The sequence below is a fragment of the Callorhinus ursinus genome, unplaced genomic scaffold (genome assembly GCF_003265705.2).
Source record: "Callorhinus ursinus isolate GAN/ISIS: 27379988/994484 unplaced genomic scaffold, GSC_fseal_2.0 scaffold71, whole genome shotgun sequence".
NCBI lineage: Eukaryota > Metazoa > Chordata > Mammalia > Carnivora > Otariidae > Callorhinus > Callorhinus ursinus.
In genome coordinates this window covers 1411389-1438985 of record NW_027397133.1, presented here as the reverse complement: position 1 = coordinate 1438985, position 27597 = coordinate 1411389, and the positions used below count along the sequence as shown (strand labels likewise).

General features: G+C 52.3%; 3 protein-coding genes across 6 annotated transcripts in view; 1 reads left to right on the top strand and 2 right to left on the bottom strand.

Moving 5' to 3' along the window:
- IL4I1 (interleukin 4 induced 1) overlaps positions 1-23602 on the bottom strand; it is a 35530-nt gene extending 11928 nt beyond the window's left edge. For 3 of the 4 annotated variants that reach the window (XM_025849615.2, XM_025849616.2, XM_025849618.2), the window contains exon 1: positions 23466-23602. The gene's annotated coding sequence lies outside the window, so the exon portion shown is untranslated. The remainder of the gene's footprint in view (positions 1-23465) is intronic. The other variant, XM_073886587.1, reaches the window with a different exon arrangement.
- Positions 649-23604, bottom strand: NUP62 (nucleoporin 62). The gene is made up of 2 exons (XM_025849620.2): positions 23466-23604; positions 649-3441 (listed from the first exon to the last, which is right to left on the bottom strand). The coding sequence occupies exon 2, from the start codon at positions 3374-3376 to the stop codon at positions 1799-1801; it is 1578 nt and encodes a 525-aa protein (XP_025705405.1). The 5' UTR covers positions 3377-3441; positions 23466-23604; the 3' UTR covers positions 649-1798.
- On the top strand, positions 23405-27597 carry ATF5 (activating transcription factor 5). Its single transcript, XM_025849621.2, has 3 exons — positions 23405-23541; positions 24860-25156; positions 26120-27597. Exons 2-3 carry the CDS (start codon positions 24979-24981, stop codon positions 26782-26784), a joined length of 843 nt encoding a protein of 280 aa, XP_025705406.1. The 5' UTR covers positions 23405-23541; positions 24860-24978; the 3' UTR covers positions 26785-27597.

The following is a 27597-nucleotide window of genomic DNA, read 5'->3' as shown; positions in this document are numbered from 1 at the left end:
TGTCCCCTTCCCTCTCCCGTGGCTTCTGCTTGGACAGGACACTTGTTCTCGGAAGCCAAAGATGGTCCGAGGAAATGACTTATGACCGGAACTTTGGGAAACTGGACCATACATCTCCGGGAATAAGCTCTGGGCATTCCTTAGCAAAACCATGGCTTAGGGAGGCAGAGGCTGAAGGGGCAGACTCTCCACCCCGGAGCAGGAGGTCCAAGCGCTTGGCATCATTCTAGAACGCCCACAGGAGCTGGGGAGAGGCAGAATGCTGGGCCAGTACCTGGAAATGACCCCCATACAAATCCACATCCCAGCTTCACCTGTTTCCCACCTTTGAAGTACAACCGGCGCCCTCCAGCTAGCCCCAGGTAATGGAGAGGAATGCTGCTGATGGCACCTGTGGCCGCTGAGCTAACACCTTAGGGATGATGCAGAGGCCTTGACATTTACGTGTATCTAAGATGGAACCTAGAACATCACCTGCACATGTTCCCTCATGTATGTTCCTCTTCTGCCACCAGCACAGAGGAGCCCACGCCCTGCTTCTGCCTCAACGAGTTCTGCTGGTTTCTGAGCTCCAAATGGCACCCCACTTGTAGTCTTCTGGAACCCACTCTTTTCCCCCAGCTTTCTAAGTGACCCACACGAATGGCATTTTTCCGTTCCACAATAACTTTTATTCAGGAAAGCAATATATAGTCATAGGTATCTCAGACAGTGCAGCAAAGTATAAAGACAAATACAAAAGACACTCAGGAAACAAATGGTTGGCTTCTGTCTTCTGGACGCCATGGATCTCACTGTAACAGACTAGGTTTGCTCCAGCATTGCCAAGTTCCGACCCGAGTCTGTGGCCGCCTCTGGCACCCGTGGCCATTTCAGCAGGTATTTTGTGGATGAACATGTGATGCCGTGTTTCATCTCCATTGTTTGTTCATTCAAAAATGTGAGAGGGATTGTGCTGAGGATAAAAAAGGGACAAGAAACAGTCCCTGCCCACAGGGGCTCACACTCTAATGGGGAGGCAGAGAAGTAAACAGTCGGTACAAGACAGTGCAGCAAGTGTTACCAAAGATGCACGCTCTGTGTGGCGTAGGGGCCACAGGACAGCCACCTGACCCAAACTTGGGGCAGCTGAGAGAGCTTCCTGGAGGAGATGAGGCCTAAGATAAGGAGACCTGGAGAATGAAGTGGCCTGTCAGCCAGGCAAGGTAAAGACCTCCCCAGTGTGAGTCTGACCCTTTTCTCAACATTGCATTCAAGTCCCTCATCTGACTGGTCCTTCCTCCTTTGAAATTCTACATCCCACAGTTGGTCCTATTCACAAGTCCCTCCTTCGTACTGTAGTGAATCTCCGCATGCACACACCTTACACCAGGATGCCGTGTTCTCAAGGACGGAGACTCTCTTCACTGTACCTACAACTATGTTGGGCAGAATGGCTGCTCAGCAGACCCTGGGGCTAGGAGAAGATGGGTTTTGGGTGAACGCCAGCACTTCTCTAGCACTTGGCTGGAGCAAGAAGGATGGGGTGGGTGGGGGTCATAGTGAAAGGGGTCTGAGATATACAAAAAGATACGCAAAGAAACCACACCCACTAGGCTGCTGCCTGGACCAGAAAGCTTAGAATACTTCTATTTTCACTAATGCAAAGTCAAACCACAGAACTGTTCTCAACGGCACTGTCATTTGAAAGAAAGGAACAAACAAGTATTCACTGCAACCAAAAACTAGACAGTAATTGCGCATCCCCCACTGCCCCCAACACCCTGGGAACACACAGGCCCTGAAGATGGCTGGGAACTCAGTCGAATGTGATCCGGAAACTGCGCTCCTGCTCCTTGCGACGTCCCTCGCACACCTTGGTCACCTCCTCCACCTTCCTCTGCAGCAGGGCCGAGTTCTGGTCGATCCACTGCAGCGAGTCCATGTGTGCGTTGAGGATCTTGCAGATCTGCTGCAGTGGGTCGCTGGTGTCGGCCGGACCTCCAGATGTGTTCAGGTGCTCGATGATGTCCTTGAGGTCTTGGGCCATGCGCTTCAGCTGGGCGTCGATGTTCTCAGCCAGCTTGTAGGTTTTCTCACGCTCCTCGTCAGCATGCTGCAGGTAGACGGTGCCACTCTGCTCCTTGACCGACTCCTCCAGAGGGCTCAGCAGGTCTTCCAGCTCCTTCTGCTGAGACAGGATGAAGTCGAGCTCTTGGTCCAGCCTCTTCTGGTCCAGCTTCACTTTCTCCACCTCACGGTGGAGGGTAGTGATCTTCTCCCCATTCTCTATCAGTGTGCGGTCCCAGGCATTGACCTGTGTGGCCTGCTGCAGGAAGTGCCGCTCCTGGTCCTCCAGCTCCAGACTCCACTTGTTGATCAGACTCTCCAGCTGGGCGTAGGTCATCACAGGGCTGGCGGATGCCCCAGTGCTGCCACTGGGGCCAGGTGGCGCGGCCACAGCAGCTGGTGCATTGCTGGCGATCCCGGCTGGTGCCAGTGGCTTCAGATTCAAGGCGAAGCCAGTGGTGGTGGTGGATGTAGTGGTGGGGGCGGCAGCGGCGGCAGTGGTGGTGGATGTTGTTGTGGAGGCAGTAGGAGCTGCTCCAGGGGCCTTTAAGCTGAAGCCCAGCGTTCCAGCCCCGGGAGTTCCGGCCGTTGTCGAAGGGGTACAAAGGGAAAGCCCAGTGGCGGTGGACGAGGTTGAAGCGGTGGCTAGTGAGGCAAACAGCGTGGGCCCAGCGCTGGTGGTGGCAGCAGCAGGGGCAGGAGCAGCTGGCTGGGTTGCTCCCGCTCCGGTGGCAGCCGGAGTGGCGGGAGTGAAGGGCAATCCGGCAAGGGCCGTGGGCTGGGTCGACGTCCCCATTGAGCCAATATTGAAACCTGAGGCCCCGGTCTGGGTTGTGCCTCCCCCTGTGAATGAGAACCCTCCTGGTGCGGTGGACGGGGCGGCAGAGGTGGTGGTGGAGCCGAACACGAAGCCGGCGGGGGCTGTGCTCTGGCCGGAGGTGACGGCGCTCGAGATGGCACTGGTGAGGGTGCTGCTGCCGAGCCCAAAGCTGCCAGTGGGGGCCGGGGCCGGGGCGGCCGCTGCACTGCTCAAGTTGAGCTTTGGCGCGCTGATCCCTAAGGAAAATCCAGTTCCTCCTGTAGCAGGAGTTGTGGTTCCAAAGCTGAATCCTGGGGTCTGTGTTGCTGGAGCTTGGGTCGTGAGCGAGAATAGGCCACTAGAAGGGGTGCTTGCGGCCGGTTGGGAGGGAGTCCCAAAATTAAACCCACCAGTGCCAGATGTAGAGAAAGAAAACCCGGTAGCAGGCGTGGTTGTCGCCGTCTTTGCAGCACCAAATGTGAACCCGCCTGTGGGGGCCCCAGTGCCTCCAAAATTAAACCCGCTCATGGCTCCAGAGTCTGGTGGCGACAGCTACTCAGGCTCCCAAAGCAGATCCGTCAAGTGTCCGCAACCTTGGGAAGATTTTTAAAGCAGAGTAAGTCACATGATCAGATGGCAGCCTGGGGAAGGCAACCTCACTGGCAAGATGGAGCAGTGTGGAGGGTGGCGGGACTGGATGATTAGAGTATGTGGCCACCATCCCACTCCCTGCTATAACCTAGCCAGGCCCTGTTAAAACTAGAAAAGAAAGATCCAGAGGCAAACGCCCATGCCCTGGGGGTCACGTGCTAGGAACCAGATGTGCTGGGGACAGGCACGGTCACATTCAGCACAAGCAGGACTATCTGTTGCCCTAGAGGAGAAGGCCAAAGAGCCCCTGAGGAGGAGATCAGATTCAAGGCACTTCTGGAGAGTGGGACTAGAAGCACACAAAGTTAACACCTTCAGAACCTGCTCCCTAGGCTTCCCTGCTGAATGCAAGTGGGAGGTGGTAGGTGATGGACTGCTCTGAGTGCCACCCTGAGTATCTTTGGGGACCTCACAGAGAGGCCCCAGAAAGTGGAGTTGTATGGCAGGGCACGAGGCACCTAAATGCCCCATCTGTGCACACCCCTGACCATTTAGGAGGATGGAGGCATGTTGGAGCGTCCCCTTGCCCCCCCCCCTTTTTTTTTTAAAGATTTTATTTATTCATTTGTCAGAGAGAGAGAGTAAAGCAGGGAGAGCAGTGGGCAGAGGGAGAAGCAGACTCCTTGCCGAGCAGGAAGCCCGATGTGGGGCTCGTTCCCGGGACTCCAGGACCATGACCTGAAGGCAGAGGCTTAACCGACTGAGCCACCCAGGTGTCCCTCCTGCCCTCCTTCTAACTCAGCGGTGGACATGGGACCCAAGTCAGCTAACTCAGACCTCCCCTGGGATTTCTCTCCAGGGACTTAAGAGGAGGTGGCGTGCTTCACCTACGGGTGTAGGGCACAGAGAATGTGCACATGGGGCACCCCCTCATCCTTCCAGCCATTTGCAGCTGAGCTGCACAGAGTAGGGAGGAGGAGGGAAGGAGGGAGAGGGAAAGTGATCATGTGCCCAGAGGATTCACACATGTTCACAGGGTCCTGCACTGGCTCTGGTGAGGAAAGAGAAGGGAGCCCAGGAGGACCTGTGAACACCCGGCTGTAAATAAATTCTCAGACACCTGTGGGTTGTAGCTGACCTCAAGTTTAACAGGAATTCATGGTTGGCTGCCACTGCTCAGTGGGTTTCTGCCCCCCGCCCCCACTGTGGCTGCAGGATGAGAAATGCCGATTCCAATGTAGACGCCAGGGTGATTTCCAGGCAGCTTGGTGTGCCCAGTACCATGCTACATACATTCTCCTTAGCCACCAGACCCTCAGCTAACTTCACAACAGTCCTACAGGGAGGCTGGGATGATGGTCCCCATGCAAAGAGAGGGAAAGAGAGGCTCGTATGGAAGTAACTTGTCAATTCTTATCCCACAGTGGGCCCTGAACCTGGCCATGGGCTGTAAACCCCTCTTTATTTCCACTCCATCAAACTGGTCCATCTGGTCACAGGCACACAGCCCTGCTTTGGGGCATGGCCACCATGCTGTACCCCAACCTCCACCCAATACCCCGCAGAGCTTATCTTCCCTTCATCTAAAACAGCTAAGGTAGTTCAGCAGCAAGACAGCTCCCTGTTCTCAGGCACAAAGTTGGTTCTCCAGACATAAAGAAAAGACCCAGATTTGAACTGCTTCTGCTACGAGCCGTGGGTCCTAGGGCAAGTTACTCCTGAGCCTCTCTACACCTCAGTTTCCCCAACTCTAAGGAGGATGATCCCCCTCCCACGTGAAGGATAAACAAGGTCATGACAGAGAAGCCAAGTGCCTGGCCCAGAGAAGGCATCCACAAGTCCTGTTTCCTCTTCCCTCTCTCTTCAGGGCGTTTTACTTCTTCAAGTATTCTTAGGAATCCTCTCGTGGCCTGGGCCAGAGGAAACCTGCTGTGGCTGCCCCTCCCCAACTTCCACGGCACCCTCTGCCTTCCTGGCAGACTCCAGTATTTCCTTCTCCTCCTCCACACAGACACATGCTTCTAGGAAGATGACCTCAATGTGGTCCGCTCTGCCCCCGGGGCCGCCTGGTTTAAGCAAGCAGATCTCAACTGGCTGCCCATCAGCACCTCCAGGGGTGGGTGTTCAAAATGTACACTGCAGCCAGACCAACGGGGGCAGTCTCTTTGGGGGGGGGGGGGGGGGCCTGGCTGTGGCATTTTTATAAAGCTCTTCTGGGGGCTCCTGTGAAAGGTCCCTTCATTCTCACCACAGCTATGTCTGAGCCCCCACGGCCGCTCGCGCCCCACAGTGCCCTGCGCCAGACCCCCTCTCGCATGGGAGCGCACACCTCCCCACTCAAGAGCCACGTCAAGCCAGGTTTGCCGTTACCAGCAGCCCAAAGCATCCGAACAGCTACGCCTATGTGTCTCATTTCTCAAGACCTCAGCCCAAGAGAGCTTCTATTAATAAGCTGCAGCTAAATTTTTCCACAAGAGCATTTATAAAAAGCTCTCTGCAACTATTAAAAAACTAAAAGAAAAACAATCATCTGTGGGGGCTTTTCTGGTTTAATGGTTCACCATTTATTAAATGCCTCATCAGTTTCCGATACCACACAGGCTAGGGAATCTACTAACAGTGGCAAACACATACTGATTCAGCCCTGTGCTATGCGCTTTAGATGTATTACTGCTCACTTACTCGAAAAGCAGGTCCATTTCATAAACCAGGAGAGTGAGGCCCAGAGAGGTTACCTAAGCCGTGGCTCTTGCCCTTGAGGTAGCCAGAGACAGGGCAAACGTGAACTTCAGTACCAGGGCTCTAGACAGGGATGATGGGGGGTGAGAGTGGGGAGGGGTCACATAGGGCGCATTTTCCTGAGCTGAGTGTGGAAGGATGCGAGGTCAGCCAGGGTCGGTCAGGTGGGTGGGAGGAAGGGCCTGGGTGAGGCAGAGAGAGGCTGAGACACAGGTGTCTCTGGGGTGCTAAGTGATTTGGTGTGGCCGGAGGGAGTGTTTGTGCATGGAGTAAAGAGCTGACTCAGGGGGCGCCTGGGTGGCTCAGTTGGTTAAGCAACTGCCTTCGGCTCGGGTCATGATCCTGGAGTCCCGGGATCAAGTCCCACATTGGGCTCCCTGCTCAGCGGGGAGTCTGCCTCTCCCTCTGACCCTCCTCCCTCTCATGCTCTGTCTCTCTCTCTCTCTCAAATAAATAAATAAAATTTAATAAAAAAAAAAAAAAAAAAAGCTGACTCAGAAGGCCTGGGTTATCCACACCCCGCACATTCCAGAGAAAAGACTAGCCCTTTTCTAGTTTCCTGTGAGATAATCTGCAAGCCCTGACAGCTTGACCTCTGCAGGGGCAAGACACTAATGACGGTCAGTTACACAGATGTTCCGGCCTACATGACCGACCCCCAGCAAAAATCCTGGACACCAAGGCTCAGGTGAGCTTCCTTGAAGGGCAAAACTCCACATGGGCGAATTAAGTGTTGTCGTAGGACTCTGCTGGGAGCGACAACTGGAAGCTCACACCTGGTCTCTCCTAGACTCTTCCTGGTGCACCTTTTACCTTTGCCGACTGATCTCCCTCCTTTTGCTGTAACCATGAATCTAACAGCTTTGCTGAGTTCTGTCTTTCCAGCTAATCACTGAACCTAAGGGTGGTCTCGCGGACTCCTGAGCACAATGTGTGCACAGTGCTGTGTGATGTGACGGGAGCTGTTGGTTGGGAAAAGGACATGTTGATGGCTCAGACTTCATTTTGAGTGAGCCATGCAGGGACCTGAAGGTTGGGGAGACTAACACGGCCAGATACATGTGTGGGGAATTGACTGGAGGAGAAGAAGCTAAAGGGTCAGGTGGCTGGGAGGAGGCTGGGGTGATGTGATGGTCTAAGCCAAGAGCCTCAGTGAGGAGCCAGGACTCTGGGGACAGAGGAGAGAGAACCCCAATCTGGGAAACGTGTAAGTCTGTGCAGAAATAAAATGAAGCGATGGTTTTGCAGAGGCTGTCTCAAGTGAACAAAGCTGTCAACCCAGACCCGGATTTTGGGAGTTTCTCACAAATGTGTCTGAACAGATACACACTATTCTGAGCTCTGATACAGGATTTTCCACTTTTACCAAAGGGGCAAGCTTTCCTACAAGAGCAGCTGACAGCGCTTGGGTCAGGTGCTTAGGGCTGGGCGGCCACAGACGTGGCATCTGTAGCTCACGTGGGCCTGGAGTGAGGAGGGGCTGACTCGAAGTCACCCAGTTACTGATAGAGCCGCCTGCCCTGCACCTGTCCTTGTTTTTTAAACCACATCTGCCTGCGCTCACAGCCCAGGGGAGTCAGGAGGATCTGACCTACAGACTCATCCTGTCCCCCAGCTTCGAGGACCATGGTTTCCATCACCTCCAACTTCACTCATGTCCACTAACCTGACCTCTCCATTCTTTGCTACTCCAAATCCCAACTTTATCCAATTTATTTACTTAGCCCTATTCTGTGTAGTGATGACAACAGAGACAAAACAAACTCTTGGTAGTGCAACATTAACTCACACAACAAACACATCTGAGCACCTGCTATGTATGAGCACTGTTCCAGGCCCTGGGAATATGGCTGTGACGGAGAGAATGAGTCCCTGCTCTCTCATGGAGCTTCTCTTCCAGCAGAGGAGACAGACAGGAAAACAACAAACTTTATAAAGGAATCCTACAGCATGCTAGAATAGGCTAAGCATTATGGAGGAAGAAAAAGTGGTGCAGGGAAAGGGGAACAGGGCAGCAGCAGCATGAGGGTAAAGGGGTTGACTGAGTCACACTGAGGAAAAAGGTAGAACAAAGCTGGGGGGTGGGGCACGGCCATGACAACAGGAAGCCAGTGTGGTTAAGCCCAGGGACTTTCCCTCTCTCCCTATCCCAGCCCCTTTCCTATATCTGGAACAGGGGTGTTTGGGAATGAATATGTGGGTATCTCAGCCTTGGACCAAAGGAATGGAAGGATTAAGAAGACAATGTGTGTTTGTGTGGAGTCTGTGTGACAGAATAATGGCCTCCATACATGTCCACCCCCAACCCCAACCCTGTGAATACGAGACCTCACATGGCCAAAGGGACTTTGCAGATGTGATTAAATTAAGGATTTTGAGATGGGGAGATTACCCTGGATGGGCTGCATGGATCCTAAATGTAACCGTGAGGGTCCTTAAGTGGAAGGGGGAGACAGAAGATGTGACCATGGAAGAACATTCTGAAAGATGCTATGCTGCTGGCTCTGAAGACAGAGGAAGGGGCCCCAAGCCAAGGAATGCGGGGGGTCTCTAGAAGATGGAAAAGGCAAAACATGGATTCCCCCCCAGAGTTTCCAGAAGGAAGGAGGTCCTGTGGACCCATTTCAGACTTCTTTCAGAACTGTAAGAGGACAACTGTGTGTTTTAAGCCACTAAGTTTGTGGTCATTTGTTATGACAACAGGAAGCTGATAGAGGAATGGGGGAGAAAGAACAGAATGGATTCAATCTAGATAAATGGACGGGAAATACATCCTGGAGTTGGGGCCAAGGAAGAGGCTGGAGAAGAGAGGTGATGGGGCCAGGGCAGGTCTGCCTCTGTGCACTGGGGCCAAGGGGAGAGGGTGCAACAGTTACTGGGCCCCGGAAGCCGGGGAGCTGATGGGAAAAGAACACAGAGCTGTGATTCTGAGAATCTGGACGTCCCCTGCTGCTGGGGCGACCTCACCAGGGGTGTGGGATGTGTGCAAAACCCAGCAGCAACAGGCCACCTATGACGGAGGGAGGGACAAGGTGGCCTGGGAGCATGAGAAGGGCTGGTGATGGTGACAGTGTCAGCCCACAGGGCAGGATTTTCTGCTTTTGTTCACTACTGTTATGCCTAGCACCTAGGGCAGTGTCCCAGCACGCAGAAGGTGCTCCATAAATAACTGCAAGTGACCGACTATCTGACAACTAAGAACTACCATTACGGAGCGCCACCTATGTAATGGTACTGGGCCAGGAATACTAGGTAGCAGCACAATGAATCCTTCCTGGATGGGAAACAGGCTCACAGAGGTGATGTAACTTCTTCAAAGTCACACAGCGGCAAACACTAGTCCCAGGATGGGAATCCAGATCTTTCTGGAGCTAAGTCCTGAAGTTCTGCCTGGAGCAAGGAAGGAAGAGATGTCAGTTAAAATTAAGTCTTAAAGGATGAATGGGGTTCCCTGGGCAGACATGTCACCGAGAGAGTGATACCCATAGGCCGGCTTCTGTACCGCTGTGGCTGGAGCAGCAGGCTGTGGGGAGGTGGGGTTGGGGGCCAGGTCACAGAAGGAGATTGCCAGGCTAGTCCATCCAATGGAGACAAAGCCATAACACTGTTTCCCTTCCTGATCCCGTAGCTGTCCTTCATCTTCACACCTCAGAAATGTAAGTGACCCTTCCACACTAGGCTCCTCCACTGGGCTGCTGTCCCCTTCCTTTATACCAGTTCTACTCCACTTCGTTTGGGGCAGCAGTGAGTCCAGCCAAAGGGCTCTCACTCCCAGGGCTTCTCGATGGGGCTTGGGATTATGAATCCAGGGTTTTCTAGTCCATTAATGGGCCAGGATGGGGGGAGGCACTGCAGACAGTAGGCCTGTAGCTGTTATCACAAGTCCAGATCGTGGATTTCTGTGCGCTCTGAGGACAGGGGCCTTTGTTCGTCCTTTGCTGTCACTCAGCAAGGCTCCGCAGCAGCCCTTTGGCCAGAGCCCCTGCTTCTCCACTCCCTAACCCTGGGATCTTAGATTCTAAATTCATTCCCCATGCCTGTTTTCTCATATGAAAACCAGGGATTACAGTGCACGAATCTGCACTGGGCGCTTAGCACGCTCCACCCTTGGGGCCCAGGAAAAGCTAACCTCTTATTAACGCAAGGTCTGGGAGCAACTGGAGCAAATGCTCCTGACATTTCAGCCCATGGCCACCTGGTGGTGCTGCCAACAACGCTGAGCCCAGGAAGCAAGGAAGGAGGAGCTATCTCTGTGGGAGCCACCCCCCCAAATTAGCAATTTAATGGAGCGCCTAGTTGAGTTGGTACAGCCTGGGACTCTGGATCTCAGGGTTGTAAATTTGAGTTGGGTGGAGAGATTACTTAAAAATAAAATCTTCAGGGCGCCTGGGTGGCTCAGGTGGTTAAGCAACTGCCTTCGGCTCAGGTCATGATCCTGGAGTCCCAGGATCGAGTCCCGCGGCGGGCTCCCTGCTCAGCAGGGAGTCTGCTTCTCCCTCTGACCCTACCCCCTCTCATGTGCTCTCTCTCATTCTCTCCCTCAAATAAATAAAATCTTTAAAATAAAATAAAATAAAATAAAATAAAATCTTCAGCGGCGCCTGCGTGGCTGAGTCGTTAAGCCTCTGCCTTCGGCTCAGGTCATGATCCCAGGGTCCTGGGATCGAGCCCCAGATCGGGCTCCCTGCTCGGCGGGAAGCCTGCTTCTCCCTCTCCCACTCCCCCTGCTTGTGTTCCCTCTCTCCCCGTGTCTCTGTCAAATAAATAAATAAAATCTTTTAAAAAAAAATTAAAAAAATCTTTAAAAATACATAAAACCTTAAAAAAAATAAATTAGCAATTTAAGACTTGGGAGGATGTGTGATGACGGGCTCAGAGAGACCAGAGGAGGAGAGAAACAAGGGGAGCACAGGAAGTGGGAGGAGGAGAAAAAGGAGGGAAGTCAGAGACTGAAGGGACCTTTGCCTTTGGCCCCCATCAGCCCAGCCAGGAAAATCTGATCCCCACGGAGATTCGAATGTGCTCCGCTGTCCTTCCCCAACACCCTCCACACCCTCCCCCCCACAATCATCTCTCTCCTCTGGGTTGTCTCACCAACATGTAAAACAGAGCTCATTGGCCACTCACCCCAAGTCAGCCAACTCTGCTTATTAAACATCTCTTGAATCAGTTCCCCTCAAAGAAAAATCCTCTAACCCTCAGGGAACAGGTGAGCTCAGAGAGCTGGCCCTTCAGGAAATCAACTGATAAGCAGCGAGCAGCTTGCTAACAGCCAAGGCAGTGTCTCCACTGGTCCAGGCTGAAGAGACAGCAGCACAAAGGCCGAGGCAGCAGTGTGCTGGGAGGGCTCCAGAGCAGTGAGGGGTCGGTGCGGCCAGACTAGGGTGCAGTATGAAGCCACAGGTCCTATGTGAAAGGATCTCATTTGTTTCAAAGGACTCCCCCAGGCAGCTGGGGAGGAGCCAGTGGTGTTCTGGGCCACTCTGTCAGGCTCTAACACAACTACCGTGCCTGGTGGGCATGGCCAACCCTGGTTGCCCAGAATGGAGCCTCGGAGAAAGGCAGGAGGCTTTTGTAAGCTAAATTGGCAGCAGGGAAACTTCACTGCTCATGGCAGTGTGAAGACCTTCTCTTCCACAGTGCATGGTGTCCCCAACAGGGAAGGCAGACTGACACCGCCTCTTTCCAATGGCCCTCTCACCGCCTTAGGCCACTTGGGATTCTGGTCCCTATTTCCTAAGCCTGCTCCTCCCTGAGGACCTGCACATTCGAGGCCCTTCAACCTCCCAGGTATAGTGAACTTGTGTTAAACATTAGAGACCTGTGAAAAGAGGACACACAGGAGGCTTGTCCGTCCATCTGTCTGTCTGCTCTTCAGGGGGAGGAGCTGCAGAAAGCCTCACAGCTTGTTTCACTGCTGCCTGTCTTTTCCCCCACATGGTGTCCCATGATCAGATTCTTCAATACACCCCTGCACGCTAACTGCTGAGGCAGCTTTGTCACACATATTCCATTTCTCAATCTACCCAATGACATGGTGGCAATTTTATTTTTAAAGATTTTTTCATTTACTTGAGAGAGAGAGAGAGAGAAGCTGACTCCCTGTTGAGCATGGGGCTCCCCTGGTGGTGGCTCTTTTAAAAATGAAATTTAAATTCTTTTTGTGAACAGACAGTCTGATCATGTTGTTCTACATTCCAAAGGGAATACTGTGGTCTCCGTCCTCCCCTGTCCCCACAGCCACCAGCTCTCTTCCCCGGAGACAAGCGGTTGGGTTTCCTGTGCCTCTTTCCAGATTTTGTTGATACATTTAAGCAAATGCAGTGCGCTCTCTACCCCTCTGTACACGAAGGTCACATGTCAGACCCACTATCCATTTTCACTTACTCTATCTTAAAAGACTCATTTTATGCAGCCTTATTATCCTCATTGGACAGAGGAGAGCCAGTCTGGCAGAGGCACCAACATCCTGCCTCGGCTGTTTGCTCCTGTGGGTTGCCTCGAGCTGGTACCCAAATGCCTCTTGGATTCATAGGTTCCCAGCCTTCCCTTCCTTCCTTCCCCTGAAAAAACTACCCCAAGAAGTCACTTCCCAGCTAATTAGTGATTACATTCTCCTTTACTCCAAGGCTGGAATTATACCCAAAGGAGCTCAGGTGGTGGGAAAAACAGCAGTTTTCCCACAGGGAAAACAAATCAGGTTAAGACGTGTGTGGAAAAGAAGTCAGGAAACAAGAGTCGATTTTAAGGAAGGTTCTAGAACGACTCAATATAAAATAATAGGACTGGAAGAGATCTGAGGAATACTCTGGTGCAGGGCCCCCTACCTATTTTGCCAAGAACTGTTTTCTATTGAAAGATTTTTTTGTCTAACTGCATTTTTGATATTTTTCTTTTTTCAAGATTTTATTTGTGAGGAAAAGAGAGAGAGAGTGAGCATGTACAAGCAGGGGTAGTGGCAGGCAGAGGGAGAAGCAGGTTCCCCGTTGAGCAAGGAGCCTGTTGTGGGACTCGAGCCCAGGACCCCGGGATCATGACCTGAGCTGAAGGCAGACACTTAACCAAGCCACCCAGGCATCCGTAACATTTAAATTTTAGCTGCACAATTAATACACATCACCAACAAAGCTAAGATTCTCTTGATCACCACCCTCCACCCTGGTTCCCACACCTGTGAGGTAACTGCTGCCATGTATCTTTTATCTGTGTATTTGTGTGTGCATTCATAGCCTGAGGAGATGAAATGATTCTAATTTTCATCAACAATACTGCAACAAGCATGCTTATTCACACCTTCTTTGGCACAGGTGCATTTTTTCCAGGGCAAATCCCCAAAAGGAGAGTTGCTGGCCATGGATACTTGCATTTTGGTTTTCCTGGGGGCAACCAAAATGTCCTCCAACCTGCCTCTACCCATCTCTATTCTAACTGGCAGTTCCTGGAGAGAATCATTTCCCTACAACCTGCCAGCACCTGAGATTAGGTAGCTCCATCACTCTGATGTACCAACTGCATTTATTAAAAAATAATGATAAAAGCACTAACCATTCAGCACTCATTATACACTAGCCTGTGCTGGGTAACTGACAAATAACCTCATTCATTCAGTCAGTAAACATCCACTAAGACTTAGAACAGGACAGGCCCTGTGCTGGGCAAACAAAGACAATATGATAATGGTCACCATCTTCATGAAACTACAGTGATAAATATGAAGAAAAAGTTACCAGAATTGAAAACAGTACTCAAACAAAAACCTGCACATAAATATTCAGAGGCATTATCCCCAATAGCCAAAAGGTACCCTCATTGGCAGCGACTCTTTCCCTCCATCATTCCACTCCAGCCCCACTTGTTCTCAACTGCCTAAAGTATTCCTGCCTTGGGGCCTTTGCACCTGCCGGTCCGTTGTCCTGGAACGCTCAACCCAAGTGTCCCCATGGCTCACTCCTTTATGTTCCTCAGCCTTTGCTAAAATGTCACCTACTGGGGCACCTGGGTGGCTCAGACGGTTAAGCGTCTGCCTTCGGCTCAGGTCATGATCCTGGGGTCCTAGGATCGAGCCCCACATTGGGCTCCCTGCTGAGCAGGGAGCCTGCTTCTCCCTCTCCTCTGCCTGCTGCTCCCCCTGCTTGTACTCTCTCTCTGACAAATAAAAAATAAAAAATCTTGGGCACCTGGGTGGCTCAGATGGTTGGGCGTCTGCCTTCAGCTCAGGTCATGATCCCAGGGTCCTGGGATCGAGTCCCGCATTGGGCTCCCTGCTCCTTGGGAGCCTGCTTCTCCCTCTGCTTTTCTCTCTCTCCCTCTGTCTCTCATGAATAAATAAATAAAATCTTTAAAAAAATAAAAAAATGTCACCTACTCAGTAAGGCCTTTCCTGGCTATCCTTAGACTTAGCACCATCTGAGACAGTAATATACTGAACTTACGGATTTCATTTATTGCCTGTCTCTCCATTAGAATGTCAGGTACACAAGGCGCAGCATTTTTGTCTGTGATTTCCACTGTGGTATCCCCAATGTTAGTAATAGTTGCTGGCCACCACAGGCACTCAGCAAATGCTTGACAATGGAATAAAGAGATCCAAGGGTTGCTTTGTGCCAGGTGCTTTTTGTATACTGTCTCCTTTAGTCTTGACCCTTCCAACTGCGAGGTAGGTACCACCAGTATTTCCCTTTTAGGGTTAAGTAACTTGTCCAATGTCAACATAAATGTCAAAGTCAGGATGATTAAGACAAGATCTTTTGCCCTCAACTAATTCAGAATTTACTGAGAGTAACAAAGAGATAAATGATAGGATGACACTGTGAAAGAGCTCTGGTTAGAACCTACTGGAAGCCTAGGGGACATGGTGATTACCTTCACCTGGGGAATGGGTAAGGGGAGGGTCAGGGAAACACTCCTAGAAGAGGAAGGGATATCTAAGCTTGGTTTTGAAGGATGTGACGGAGTTAGGGTAGGAAGGAGTTAGGTCAACACCTCATTTCAGGCAAAAGCTTGGACAGGCAAGGGCCTGCTGCCTTGTGGAATGGTGTTAAATACCTGTGTTAAAAATCACAAGATGCTAGAGGTGTCTGGGTGGCTCAGATGGTTAAGTGTCTGACTTTTGATTTCGGCTCAGGTCATGATCTCAGGGTTGTGGGATCAAGCCCCACGTCAGACTCCACACTGGGCGTGGAGCCTGCTTAAAATTCTCTTTCTCAGGGAGCCTGGGTGGCCCAGTCGGTTAAGCATCTGCCTTCGGCTTAGGTCATGATCTCAGGGTCCTGGGATCAAGCCCCACATAGGGCTCCCTGCTCAAAGCGGAGTCTGCTTCTCCCTCTGCCTCTGCCCTTCATTCTGCTCATGTTCTAATAAATAAATAAAATCTTAAAAAAAAGATTCTCTCCTTCCAAAAAAAAAAAAAATGAAGTATTGACATATGTTACAAAATGGATGAACATTGAAAGCTGGATAAAAGACCATCTATGGCATGATTCCATTCATATGAAATGCCTACAATAGGTTAGACAAATCTAGAGACAGAAAGGTTAGTGATTGCCTACAGCTGAGGGATGGGGGAACAAGGAGTGACTGCTAATGGGTATGGGATATGGGGTTTCTTTGGGGAATGATGAAAATGTTTCAAAATTAGATTATGGTGATGGTTGCACAACTCTGAATGTACTAAAAACCTCTGAATTGTACACTTTAATAAACGGAGGTGCATTATACAATACCTCAAAATAAAACCAATAAACAAACCAACCAGGCATGGGACGCCAGGAAGGGGTTGAGAGGGCAGAAGTGAAGTTACAGAGGTGGGCAGGGGCCAGGCTCAGTTCTGACTTTACCTTGAGGGCAGGGACTGGGCACAGTAGTTTCCAAAGATAGGATCATGCTTTCTTCTGGGGACAAGTAAAGCTGGCCTGGGAAGGAGACAGGAGCTGAAATGCTCCAGTCAGCTATGAGGCCATCAGGGGCTCCCTGAGAAATGCAGCTGGGCATGGGGACTCTAAGAGCACAGCAGGTGGGATTCTACATCACACACACCTGTGCTCCCTCCCCAGCCTCACTCCCTGTAATCAACACCAGCCATCTCAGGGGAGAGGCAGTGATGTCATTGTGAGGGAGGAAAAGGTCCAGGCTGGGTTGTGGTAGAGACAGTTGCCATGAAGATGGTTTCTCTGGGGACCAGGTGAAAGCCACCAGAAGTGGGCGGCAGAGTGGCTTTGACTCTGAGAACCAGAAACCAATCACAGCCCCTACCTGTCTCTAGGTATCAAGTGCCATGCTAACATTTCTGGACGTTTATTATGTGCTAGGCTGTTTGCAGTGCTTTACCTGCACTGACTTCCAACTTGATGAGGTGGGAACTGTTCATGACTCCATTTTACAGATAAGCAAACTAAAGTCAAGAGAGCCTTAGTAACTTACCCAAAGTCACACAGGTAGTCAGTACCGACCCAGGCTGTCCAACCCCAGAGCTGAGCTAAGTACTCACGAGCCTCTCCAATGTGACTTTTCCACCCCACCCCCCAACACATGCCATGTCTAGTACTCCCTTCCCACTCTCTAAGGTCATCTCGGGCATATCCGTCACCTTCCAGACTTGTGTAGGTTTCACCCTGAATCTAATTCAGTGCTGTCCACCTTCTCCAGCCAAGGCGAGACTCCTGAAGGCTCGGAGTGAAGGGGGGCATAAGCTGCTCTTTCCTGTCCCTACCTCTGGAATCTGTTCCTGCTCTGGGTGGGGGCAGGCAGAGAAGGGCAAAGGGCTCTTGAACTAATTGGGAGTGGGGCTCTGCTGGTCCTGACCCAATGCTCTCCATGGACAGCCCCCACATGTTCAGGGGGGCACCTGGGGGCCTTGGGGGCCTATGAGGTTTTCCCATTTTGGTCCCCTGCCTCTACCTCTCTCTCTCTTGCTCCCCTCAGCTCCCACTATGACTGGCCATCCCAGGAGTGCTGGCAGGGTTCAAGTCCTGCTACCTTCCTCTTGTGCTCAAGCCACCCCATGGGAACTATAGATATGTGGCCCACAACCTGGCAGGGGCTCTCCACTTCTCTTCCCCTATTTGGAAGGATGAGCTGGTTTGCTTTGAGAAAGGGAAGGCAGCCCTGGCAGCCAGGTCTTGGAATGTTCTAGTCAGATAGAACAACTTCAGAGGATACCAACATCAGGCAGGGCCACTCTGACGGTGGTGGACCAAGACAAAATAAGACCACTCTTTCAACACAGACAAAAAGCACAAACGTTGTCCAAAGCATAAAAATGACCCAAATCCCCTTCCCGGCTCAGAGTTGATGGGTGCTTCTCACATTAACCACAGCATTAGCTCTGCTCATTCCTCCTGGCTCTAGATAAGATAGCCAGTCCTGACTTGCCTCCACCTCCCAGCCTCCAATCCAGAGCGAAGCCTGCTTCCCTGAACCCTTCCCAAAGTGACTTAACTTAACCCAGCTCCCATAAGTCCTCCTTAATACCCACTTACTGAGATGCCCTGAGAGCCCCAGTGGTGGGTAGCTCCCTAGCTGCAACAGCAAGAAACCCAAGTTGTTCAACTACATGTGTTCCTGGTGGCCTCTGGCTGGAGGCACGGACAGTGATAAGAACAGAAAGGGTAATAAGACACCAGCCCCTCTCTGGCAGGAACCCAACCCTCAAGGACAATTCCTGAGACCTCCTTCCCTGCTCCCCACCAACACAGCCCTTTAGACTTTACAAGGGACTGGATCCGAACAAAGCCCTACTCCTCCTCAAACTTGATCAGTCCAGCAGGGAGCGGTGTGGTCCAAATTCTCAGCAACTCTAGAATGAGGAGTACTTGGTTCCTTTTGTTCTCTGCTCTGGGGAGAGAGGATTACAGATCTGAGGGTGGGGAGAAATCACTAAACCAAAGGTCAGGGATGACCCGCAGCCCGAGTCTATCCACACTCCTGGTATGTTAGGGTTTCTCTCAATTACTTGCCAACCTTTTAAAAACTTGTATCTTACAGAAAATGCTGGACTTTCAACTTCTGTAAAATTGGAAGCTCTGCACTGCTGGGCTGGCATTGCTGCCCAGCAAGTTGGGCCACCCCAGAGCCGCACCCGTGACTTTTGGGCTCCCCGGGGCTTGCTGGCCTTTCCCTGACACAGGGCCTTTGGGTTTAGAGGTGGCTTACTTGCTGAGCCAGGAACTGTTCTAGGCCTTTTCATGTATTATATCTCTTTGGTCCTCATCCGCTGCCCTCTGAGGGTTGTTACTGTCCCCCCTTTACAACACCACCACTGCAGCACACAGGGTACAGTACATTATCTTGCTGGAGGTCACACAGCAGTAGTGATGGCATTCCGAGCTCTGGGCACTACGTGGTCAATTACCTTCAGTTTGCCTGGTCCTTTTCCTATAGCTAGTCCCAGTGGGCACGGGAAGGGGTACCCTAGGGCTGACCCTAGCCTTCATCTCCCAGATGAGAAAACAGGCTCCCAAAGGGAGGTGTGGTAGGCTGGATAATGGCTCTCCAAAGAGGTCCACATCCTAGTCCCCAAAACCTGTGAATGTATTACCCTACATGGTAAAAGAAGGTTTGCAGGTATGATTAAATTGAGGATCTTGTGATGAAGACATGCTGGATGATCTGGATGAGCCCCAACGTAAACATAATGCCTTGGTAAGAGGTAGGGCAAGAAGATCACAGGAGAAAACAGGAGAGGAGATGATGGAAGCAAAGGTCAGAGTGATGCAAAAAGGGCCATGAGCCAAGGAGCACAGGCGCCTCTGGAAAAGACAAGAAAATGGATTCTCCCCTCCAGCCTCCAGAAGGAGCAACAGCCCTGTGAACCTATTTTAGACTTAGAGTCTTCAGAACTAAAAGGGAATAAATATGTTGATTTGAGCCACTAAGTTTACGATGACGCGTTACAGCAGCTACACAAGAAACCAATACAGAAGATGACCGAGGTGCCAGAGCTGGTGCAGCAGCACGGGGCCTACCTCAGCTGGAAGAGCTGTGGCTGCCTCTGCCCAGGGACACACAGCAGGCGCGAGGGAAGGGCTCTGGAGCTATTGGGCTATGTGGCAGGTCGATGTTCCACATGCCTGGCCCCAAGTTGCCCTTTCCCCAACTGGGATGGCCTTGGCCTTCCTGCCCTTGTTTGCTAGGACGTCTGCCTCCAACCCCCCACCCACATGACCCAGGTACCTGCCCTAGCGCCTCTTCAGAAAGAATCTAGGCCCATCTGATGCAAACTCTGTCCCTTTTCCATCATGCCAGGCTGTCACCTTGATTGGGAAGCCAGTGAGGGGTGGCTGGTGAGGAGGGCCTCCACTAGGACAGGGGAGATGGGGAGGAGCAGGTCGGAATCAATAGAATTTGGCAATTGTGAGCTGCAGCAAACCTGAGGTGAAAGTCTGGGTGAGGTGGCCTCCCAGCAGGCTATGCCCTAGGCTGGGGGTCAGGGACCTCATAGATCTGAGGGAAAAGAGGCTCTCCCTGGGGCTTGTAGGGCCTTGGAAGCTGTGCAGTATTGCAGAGACCTGGGCTCTAACTAGCACTGTGATTGTGCACAACCCTCTTCACCTCTTGGGACCTCATTCTCACCCCCTGCAAGACAAGTAGGTTAGCTTCTGCAATCTGAGGCCCCTTCTCAGCACTGAATCTGATACTCAGGGTCCTGCACAGGTGGCTGCTCTCCTGCCCCCTCCCTTGCTGTACTGGGACCTCTTCCCAATTCAGGGCTCTAGGGCTGCACTAACCAGGAACTGTTGCCAGGTGAGCCAGGGCCCTCAGAGAATCCTCCCCCCAACTCCCCCTCCCCATCAAAGAGCCAGGGTGATGCAACCTGCCTGCAATAGCCACCTCACTCCCCAAGCCTGGCTCCTCCGCACTGAAAAAGAGTCCCCAGAAGCCCCACCCATGCTCCCAGCCCCAGCTCAGGAGTTGAAGGGACTGGGGCACCTGGACCCTGGAATACTCTCCAAGCTGGGGGAGGCAGAGGCATTTGAGTCCTGGAAGTGCCATGGGTCCAGGTCAAGAGGAGGCACAGGAGAAGGCTCAGGGTGCCAAGACCTGGGCTCAAAGGTAGCCACTGATGACCTACCACCCACAAATTAGAATACACCAGGAAGGGCTAGGGAGCTAAAGTGTGCAAACTGGCACCCACTCAGTAGGAATCAGTCAAGCTGCTTGGGTAGGACAGCGGGCACCAGGGCTGAACAGGGTAAGATCCAACAGCTAGAGAGAGAAAAAGGTGCAAGGGGCTGAGACAGGAGGACCAGGGTCCCTGCCCCAACATCTCCTCAGTCAGCATATGTGGCATGCGGCTGGCAACATGATTCCCACACTAAGCAAGTTCATTTCCAGTTACTAAAAAATATCCTACCTGGCCATCCTCTCAAAAACCCTTAATTCCAGTCCATGAGACAAAACCAAATTGAGGGATATTACATAGAATAACCAACCAGCACTCTTCAAAACTGCCACGGTCATGAAAACCTAGCAAAGTCTGAGAAACTAGTGCAGAGACCAGAGGAGGCTAAGGAGACAAGATGACTAGATGTGATATGGCATCCTGGAACAAAAAAACAGCATTAAGAACAACTAATGAAATCAGAATAAAGCGTGCACTTTAAAAGCCCATACCGTTCTCCCACTGTCCCCTGCTTGTGTTCCCTCTCTCACTGTGTCTGTCAGATAAATAAATAAAATCTTATAAAAAAAAGGGGGGGCCCTGGGTGGCTCAGTCGTTAGGCATCTGCCTTCGGCTCAGGTCATGATCCCAGGGTCCTGGGATGGAGCCCCGCATTGGGCTCCCTGCTCAGCGGGAAGCCTGCCTCTCCCTCTCCCACTCCCCCTGCTTGTGTTCCCTCTCTCGCTGTGTCTCTGTCAAATAAATAAATAAAATCTTTAAAAAAAAAAAATAAAAGTCCATACAGATGTTGGTTCTTCAGTTGTGACAAACGTACCACAGTGATGTAAGAGGTCAACAATGGGGAAAACTGGATGAGGGGTATATGGAGACTCTCTATACTATCTTTTTAAGTTTTCTGTAAATAAAAAATTATTCCAAAATAAGAACTTAATTAAAAAAACACCTTGTTCATGTGTACATACTAAAAGATCTTTTCAGAAGACTCAAGATTTTGGGTGGGAAGGGGACATGGGACGGACAGGACTTACTTTCAGCAGTCTGAGAGTCCACCCTAATCCTACCTGCTATGGCTCAAATATCTATACTGAGAAGTGGAAGGAGGTGGGCCCTTAAGTCTCATTTAAAAGGCTGGAAGATCTTTTAAAGCACTTACTACTTAGCAGTGCAAATAATACACATCCACCTCAACAATAACAACAACACCCCCCCCCTTTCGTAGCACCTACTGTTTGCCAGGCACTTATCTAAGTGCCTGACCTGAATTAACTCACTGAATCCTCGTTAACAGTACTAAGAAGGAGTCACTGTTTCTTTTTTAAGTAAACTCTACCTCTGACATGGGGCTCAAACTCACAACCCCGAGATCAAGAGTCACATGCTTTACCAAGACTGAGCCAGCCAGGTGTCCCAGAAGTAAGCCCTGTTAACTGCCATGTATACTGCTACATTTCTATTAACTAATTTCCAGACTTTTATTCTGGTACTATTAGTGGAAACCGAGGCACAGGGAAGTAAGAGAAATTGCCAGTAAGCTAGCAAGTGGGGTAGAGTCAAGGTTTGAACCCAACAACCTGGTGCCAGAATCTGCGTTTAACTGCTACTCTATGCTGCCTAGTTAATAACCTAGCCCCTATAGGTCAAGTCCTCAAATACTGGCAGAGTGGACAGTAAGTGCTCTAAGTGAAAGTAGTCAGATCCCAAGGACTTCCTGCACGCAACAGAAACCTGCAAATCTTCATTCCCAGATAACTCTCAAGATAAGGGTTCCCCACCTTCTCTGGATCTCCTAACCGCCACATTCGATGTCAAGCTAACTCCAGGTGTCCTGCTGCGGACAGATGCAAGGCGGGAAATGGAGGGGTTTCTGAAGCAAAGACGCACACCTACTTGGGCTACTGGAGGGCCTAGTGCACAGGGAGGGAATGGTCAGGAAGCCCCCCTCTTGTAGTAAAGGGCAATGCAGATCTCCCTATTTGGGGCAGGGCTGGTAAACTGATCTAGTGGGGGGCAGCTGAAGCAGAGAACCTTCTGAAAGGAATTCTGGATGAGTGCTGAGGATAAGGGCTGATGGGAGGTGGACAGAGGATGGAGAAAAGGTAAGAGTCAGGGTGATGATGCCTGTTTCCCTGCAACGGCGCCCCGTGAATACGGCTGAGCATCATCATCTGGAACGAGGAAGGGTGGGGATGGCTGGCAATTACTGATACCTTGAAGGAGTAAAGAAGACACAAGAATGGCCTACTAGCAGATGTTGGATGGTCCAACGTCTGGGGCTCTTGCCAGGGTAGGAGGAAGGGGTGAGACTGGACCCCAGACTGGACCCCCAGGAAGGGGTGGAAGGGGTAGGGTTATTAAAAATAAAATACGTCGAACAGGCACGTAAGAGCCCGGCTCTGGGTTTTACAGGCACCGAATTATTTGATTCTCACCAGGCAGAGTTGATTATTTTCCTCATTTTATAGGTAGTTCCCGATCTACGAGACTACACAACTTATCTGCCACCGTCGCAGGTAGGAGATCTGAACGGCGCGCGCGGTCTCATTGTGACTCAGACCAGAGTCTAACCCACAAAAGGGTTCTCAGCGTGGGGCGGCAGTTGGGGGGATGGAGAGACCAGCATGTGGCTGGCCGGAAATCCGGGCAGCAGGGCAAAAGAAACGAAAGAAGAACGGGTGCAGGTCTCAGAGTAGAAAAGGGACCGAATCCCCAGAATCGGGGGGGGGAGGGGCGGGGGCTGGACCTCAGAGTCAGAGAGACAGAGAACCAGAGTCAGAGGGAGCAAAGGGCCAACCACCCCGGATCGGAGGAGGGGGCCAGAACCCCTGGGGTAGGAAGGAAGACGGGGCTGGATCCCCAGGTCAGAGAGAAAAATGCCGAACTCTCGGGGTCGGGAGGAGGAGGAGGGGACTGGATCCCAGGATCCCCGAGAGGAAGGGGCCAGGCCCGCCTCCCGGTTGGGGCCTCGCGGGGCGGGGCGCGGAAGAATCCGGGCGGGCCGTGCTGCGCCACCCCCGGTATATTTGTCCCCAGTCCCCGGGGCCGCCTCATTCCCCGTCCTCAGATCACAATCTCTCCTCAGGCTACCGAGACGCCATCTCCGCCCGCGTAGCCCCAGCTATGGCTCTGTAGTCGCGACCCCTGTGTGTCCCGGCCCGTCTCCGCGCTCACCGCGCTTGCGCTCTTCTCTACCGCCTTCTTTTCTTCAGCCGAGGCCGCCGCCGCCTCTCCTTCCCGCAGCCATGGAGTGAGTAACCGCTCGCCCCTCCCTCTCCAACCGCCTTTCCCGCCCTTTCGAAGCTCGCGGCTTTCACGACCAGTCAGGGTGGGGGTGGGGTGGGTTGACGAGAGTGAGGAATCACGGTCGCGCAGGCGCAGAAGAGGAAAGACGCGCCGTTGGTACGTGGCCGAGCATGCGCATCCGACCGATGGGGGGAAGGGTGCGTTCTCCGGGAGAATGTCGGCGTTTAAAGATTGTCTGCGTGCAGGTGCGCCTGCGCACTAGCCCCAAGGGGGGGGGGAAACGAGTCTGTCCGCGAGCCGTCGCTCACGTGCACAAGCCCACCAGATCCCGTATTTTTCTGTGAAGGGCGGGCAGTAAGCAGCCGCACGTGCGCACTGACTCCCCCAACGCCCGCAGGCGTGAGAGCAGTTGGATCGGTAGCGGAGCATGCGCTTCGGCCCTGAGCGAGAGAACCGCCTGTGTAAAGGGTCGGGGTTGGGGACCGGTTCTCCGCCGGCCCCCTCCACTCTCCCGGCTCCACGTTGCGCAGGCTCACAGCACAATTTAAGTTTCATTCAGGCACATGCTGGGGCGGGGGGGGGGGGGGGGCTGACTTAGATTGACAGGGCGGAAGGCGAGGCTTAGAGGCTACCGGTTAAGAAGGGCGTGGAACTAGGATCACAGCGGCCATGAGGGGCGGGGTTTGGGAAGGGTGGAGCCCACTGTGAGAAGGGGCGTGGCCAGGCAAATTTAGCCGAGGGGTGGGGTTTCGATCGGAGAAAAGGCGGGGCCTCTGGGAATCATCGGAAGGGGTGGGGTGCGAGACTTGGGCAGGACTGGGGCGGTCATCACAAATTTCAAAGGAAGCCCTGGGACTTGGTAGATAGATCCCGTTAATGGAGGGGCAGGACTGGGGGACTTCCCCTGGGAACTGATTTGAGCTGGCCTCTTGGGAGGAGGTGGAGCCTAAAGAAAAAGCTTTAGAGGAAGGGATGTGGCTGGAAGAAAATTCTGGGACTGAGTTTATGAAGTGGGGCGAGTGGGTGGGGCTTAAGGAAATTCCCCTGGGAGACCATTAGGTTTCTGTACAGGAAGGAGTGGGGCTTGGGAATTCTAGGAAAAGTAACTGGGACATAAAGAGAATTCCCTTGGGAGTGGGTGGGGCTTAGAGATTTGGGGAAAGAATAGATTCAGAATTCCGATAGAGCAAGGTGCAGTCTCAAGCCCCGTTGGAAGGGGAAGGGAGGACCCTGGGGACGTGGAGGTGTGGCTTCGTTTCTCTAAGACTTTGGCGGTGGATGAGGATGGCTTCTGACACCACCTACTTTTGTCTCACTTACAGGTCTTCCACTTTCGCCTTGGTGCCTGTCTTTGCCCAACTGAGCAACCTCCAGAGCCTCCTTCCAGCTGTCGGTTCAGCCTTCTTCATTGCCACCGGTGCCCAGAGCCTGTGCTGCAGCCATGTCACTCCTGGCGACCCTGGGGCTGGAGCTGGACAGGGCCCTGCTCCCAGCTAGTGGTCTGGGCTGGCTCGTAGACTATGGGAAACTCCCCCTGGCTCCTGCCCCCCTGGGCCCCTGTGAAATCCTTGGGGGAGCCCTGGAGGGTGGGCTCCCAGGGGGAGGAGAGCCCCTGGCAGGTAAGGGCAGGTGGGGAATGGAGGTGGGGTGAGCTGGGGCATGGGGGCAGGGGAGAAGAATTCAATGATTCATTCAATAAATATTTATTGAGTACCTGCAATGCACCAGGGGCTGCTTTAGGTGCTGGCAGATACAGCTGAGACAAGACTGACAATCCCTGTCCTCCTGGAACTCACACTGTATTGGGGAGGCAGAAAAAAGACCAGTGAGGTGATGATGGGTTGGGATAAGTGGGAAACACTTAGTAGCTGAGCTGAAAAATGAAAACAGTCCGAGTTTAGAGAGGGTAGCCAAGAAACACATAGGTAACATTTTGGCCAAGACCTAAAGGCTGGGAAAAATAAGCCATGAAAAGACCCAAGGGAAGAGCTTTTCAGGTATAGGAAACAGTATCCCCAGGAGCCCTGGGGCAGAAGTTATTTTATTCATTAGTGTATCCCAAATGCTTGGCACATAGTGGGTTCTCAATAATTAATGAATTAAAGATGAAAGAGGCTGTGTTGTGTGTGTGATCTAGTTTGCCTTTTAAGAATAGAGAGTAAATCAGAAACTACCGACATAGGGTAATCAGTAAAGCGGATGTTGGAATGGTTGAAGAAATGTCTGGTTGACTTTTGTTGTTTGGGTCATTTGGTTGGTTGACTGGTTCATTGACTGGTTGGTTAAGGGGTTGACTGGTTGGTTGACTGATTCCTTCAGTTCCTTGATTGGCCAACTGGTGGTTAAGTTGGTTGACTGGGTAGTTGATTGGTTGGTTAACTGGTTGGTTAGATGTTTGGTTTGTTGGCTGGTTTGTTGATTTGTTGAGTAGCCTGATGATTCATTGATTGGTCGGTTGATTGATTGTCTGCTTGGTGGTTTCACTCAATGAATGGCATGAACGAAGCAGGTAGGAATGAGCACCAGGTTGGGTGGAAGGCCAGGAACTCAATGACACTTATGTCCCTCCTCCGATCCTCCAGGTGATGGCTTCTCTGACTGGATGACTGAGCGGGTGGACTTTACAGCCCTCCTGCCCCTGGAACCCCCCTTGCCCCCAGGTGCCCTTCCCCCACCTTCCCCACCCCCACCTGACTTGGAAGCCATGGCCTCTCTCCTCAAGAAGGAGCTGGAACAGATGGAAGACTTCTTCCTTGATGCTCCACTCCTTCCACCACCCTCCCCATCACCGCAGCCACCACCCTCAGCACCCTCCCTCCCCCTCCCACTCCCCCTCCCCACCTTTGACCTCCCCCAGCCCCCTGCCCTGGATACCCTTGACTTGCTGGCCATCTACTGCCGCAGCGAGGCCGGGCAGGGAGACTCAGGGTTGGCGCCCCCGCCCCCACCACAGCAGCCCCCTCCTCCTCCCTCTCCGCCCTCTCGCCCAGCCCCCTACCCCAATCCTGCCACCACCCGAGGGGACCGCAAGCAAAAGAAGAGAGACCAGAACAAGTCAGCGGCTCTGAGGTACCGCCAGAGGAAGCGGGCAGAGGGCGAGGCCCTGGAGGGCGAGTGCCAGGGGCTGGAGGCACGCAACCGGGAGTTGAGGGAGAGGGCTGAGTCGGTGGAGCGTGAGATCCAATATGTCAAGGATTTGCTCATTGAGGTGTATAAGGCTCGAAGCCAGAGGACCCGGAACAGCTAGAGGGGCTGTTTTTTGGGTCATAGGGGGCACTGGGTCTTCAGCTCACTTCTGTTTCTGGGGCTGAGGTGGGAGGGTCCCTCCATCATCCATCCCCCTGTCTGTCTCTCTCTCCTTCTCCCTGTCTCCTTTTATCTTTGTCTCCTCTCCTGTCCATTTCTGAATCTGCTCCCCTTCTCCCTCCCCAGAATCATGGAGTGTTTGGCCTTAGTCAACATCTACACTCCTCATGTAACAGCTGAGGGCCTGGGGCTTGCAGGGAGTTCAGGGAGCAGGGGAGAGTTTGCAAACCTGGCCTCTCAGACAGGGAAGTGAGGCCAGGAAGCTATGCAGAATGAATGTGCAACTAAGGATGGGAGAGCGAGCTGGGGACGTGAGGCAGGGAGGGTTTCAGGAATGGCACCCTACTAATAATATAAGCAAAAAGCAAGCCAAGTGACCTTGGGGAAGTGGCTTTGGGTGGGAAGCCAAAAGACAGCCAAGTTCACAGAGCAGGTGAATATGCAGGTAGACGGGGAGGTGGGCAGGGCGAGGGATGGCCATAATTGGTGACTGGGTGTTCATTTTAGCTCTGGGAGGAAATCAGTGTTTGTGGAGGTGTTGGGAGAGGGGCTGCATCTAGATGAGGGAGGGCAGGGACTGATCCTTTTGGTGATTTGTGAGCGGAAATAAAATGAAGAATTTCCCCTGGTCTGTGTGTCTTTGTCTTGGAGAGAAGTTGGGGAGAGGGCAGTCTCAGGCCAAAGATGATACTAACAGTAGACAGAACAGATAATACTTCTAGTTAAGCTTTTGGCACATGGCCAAAGCCCAGAT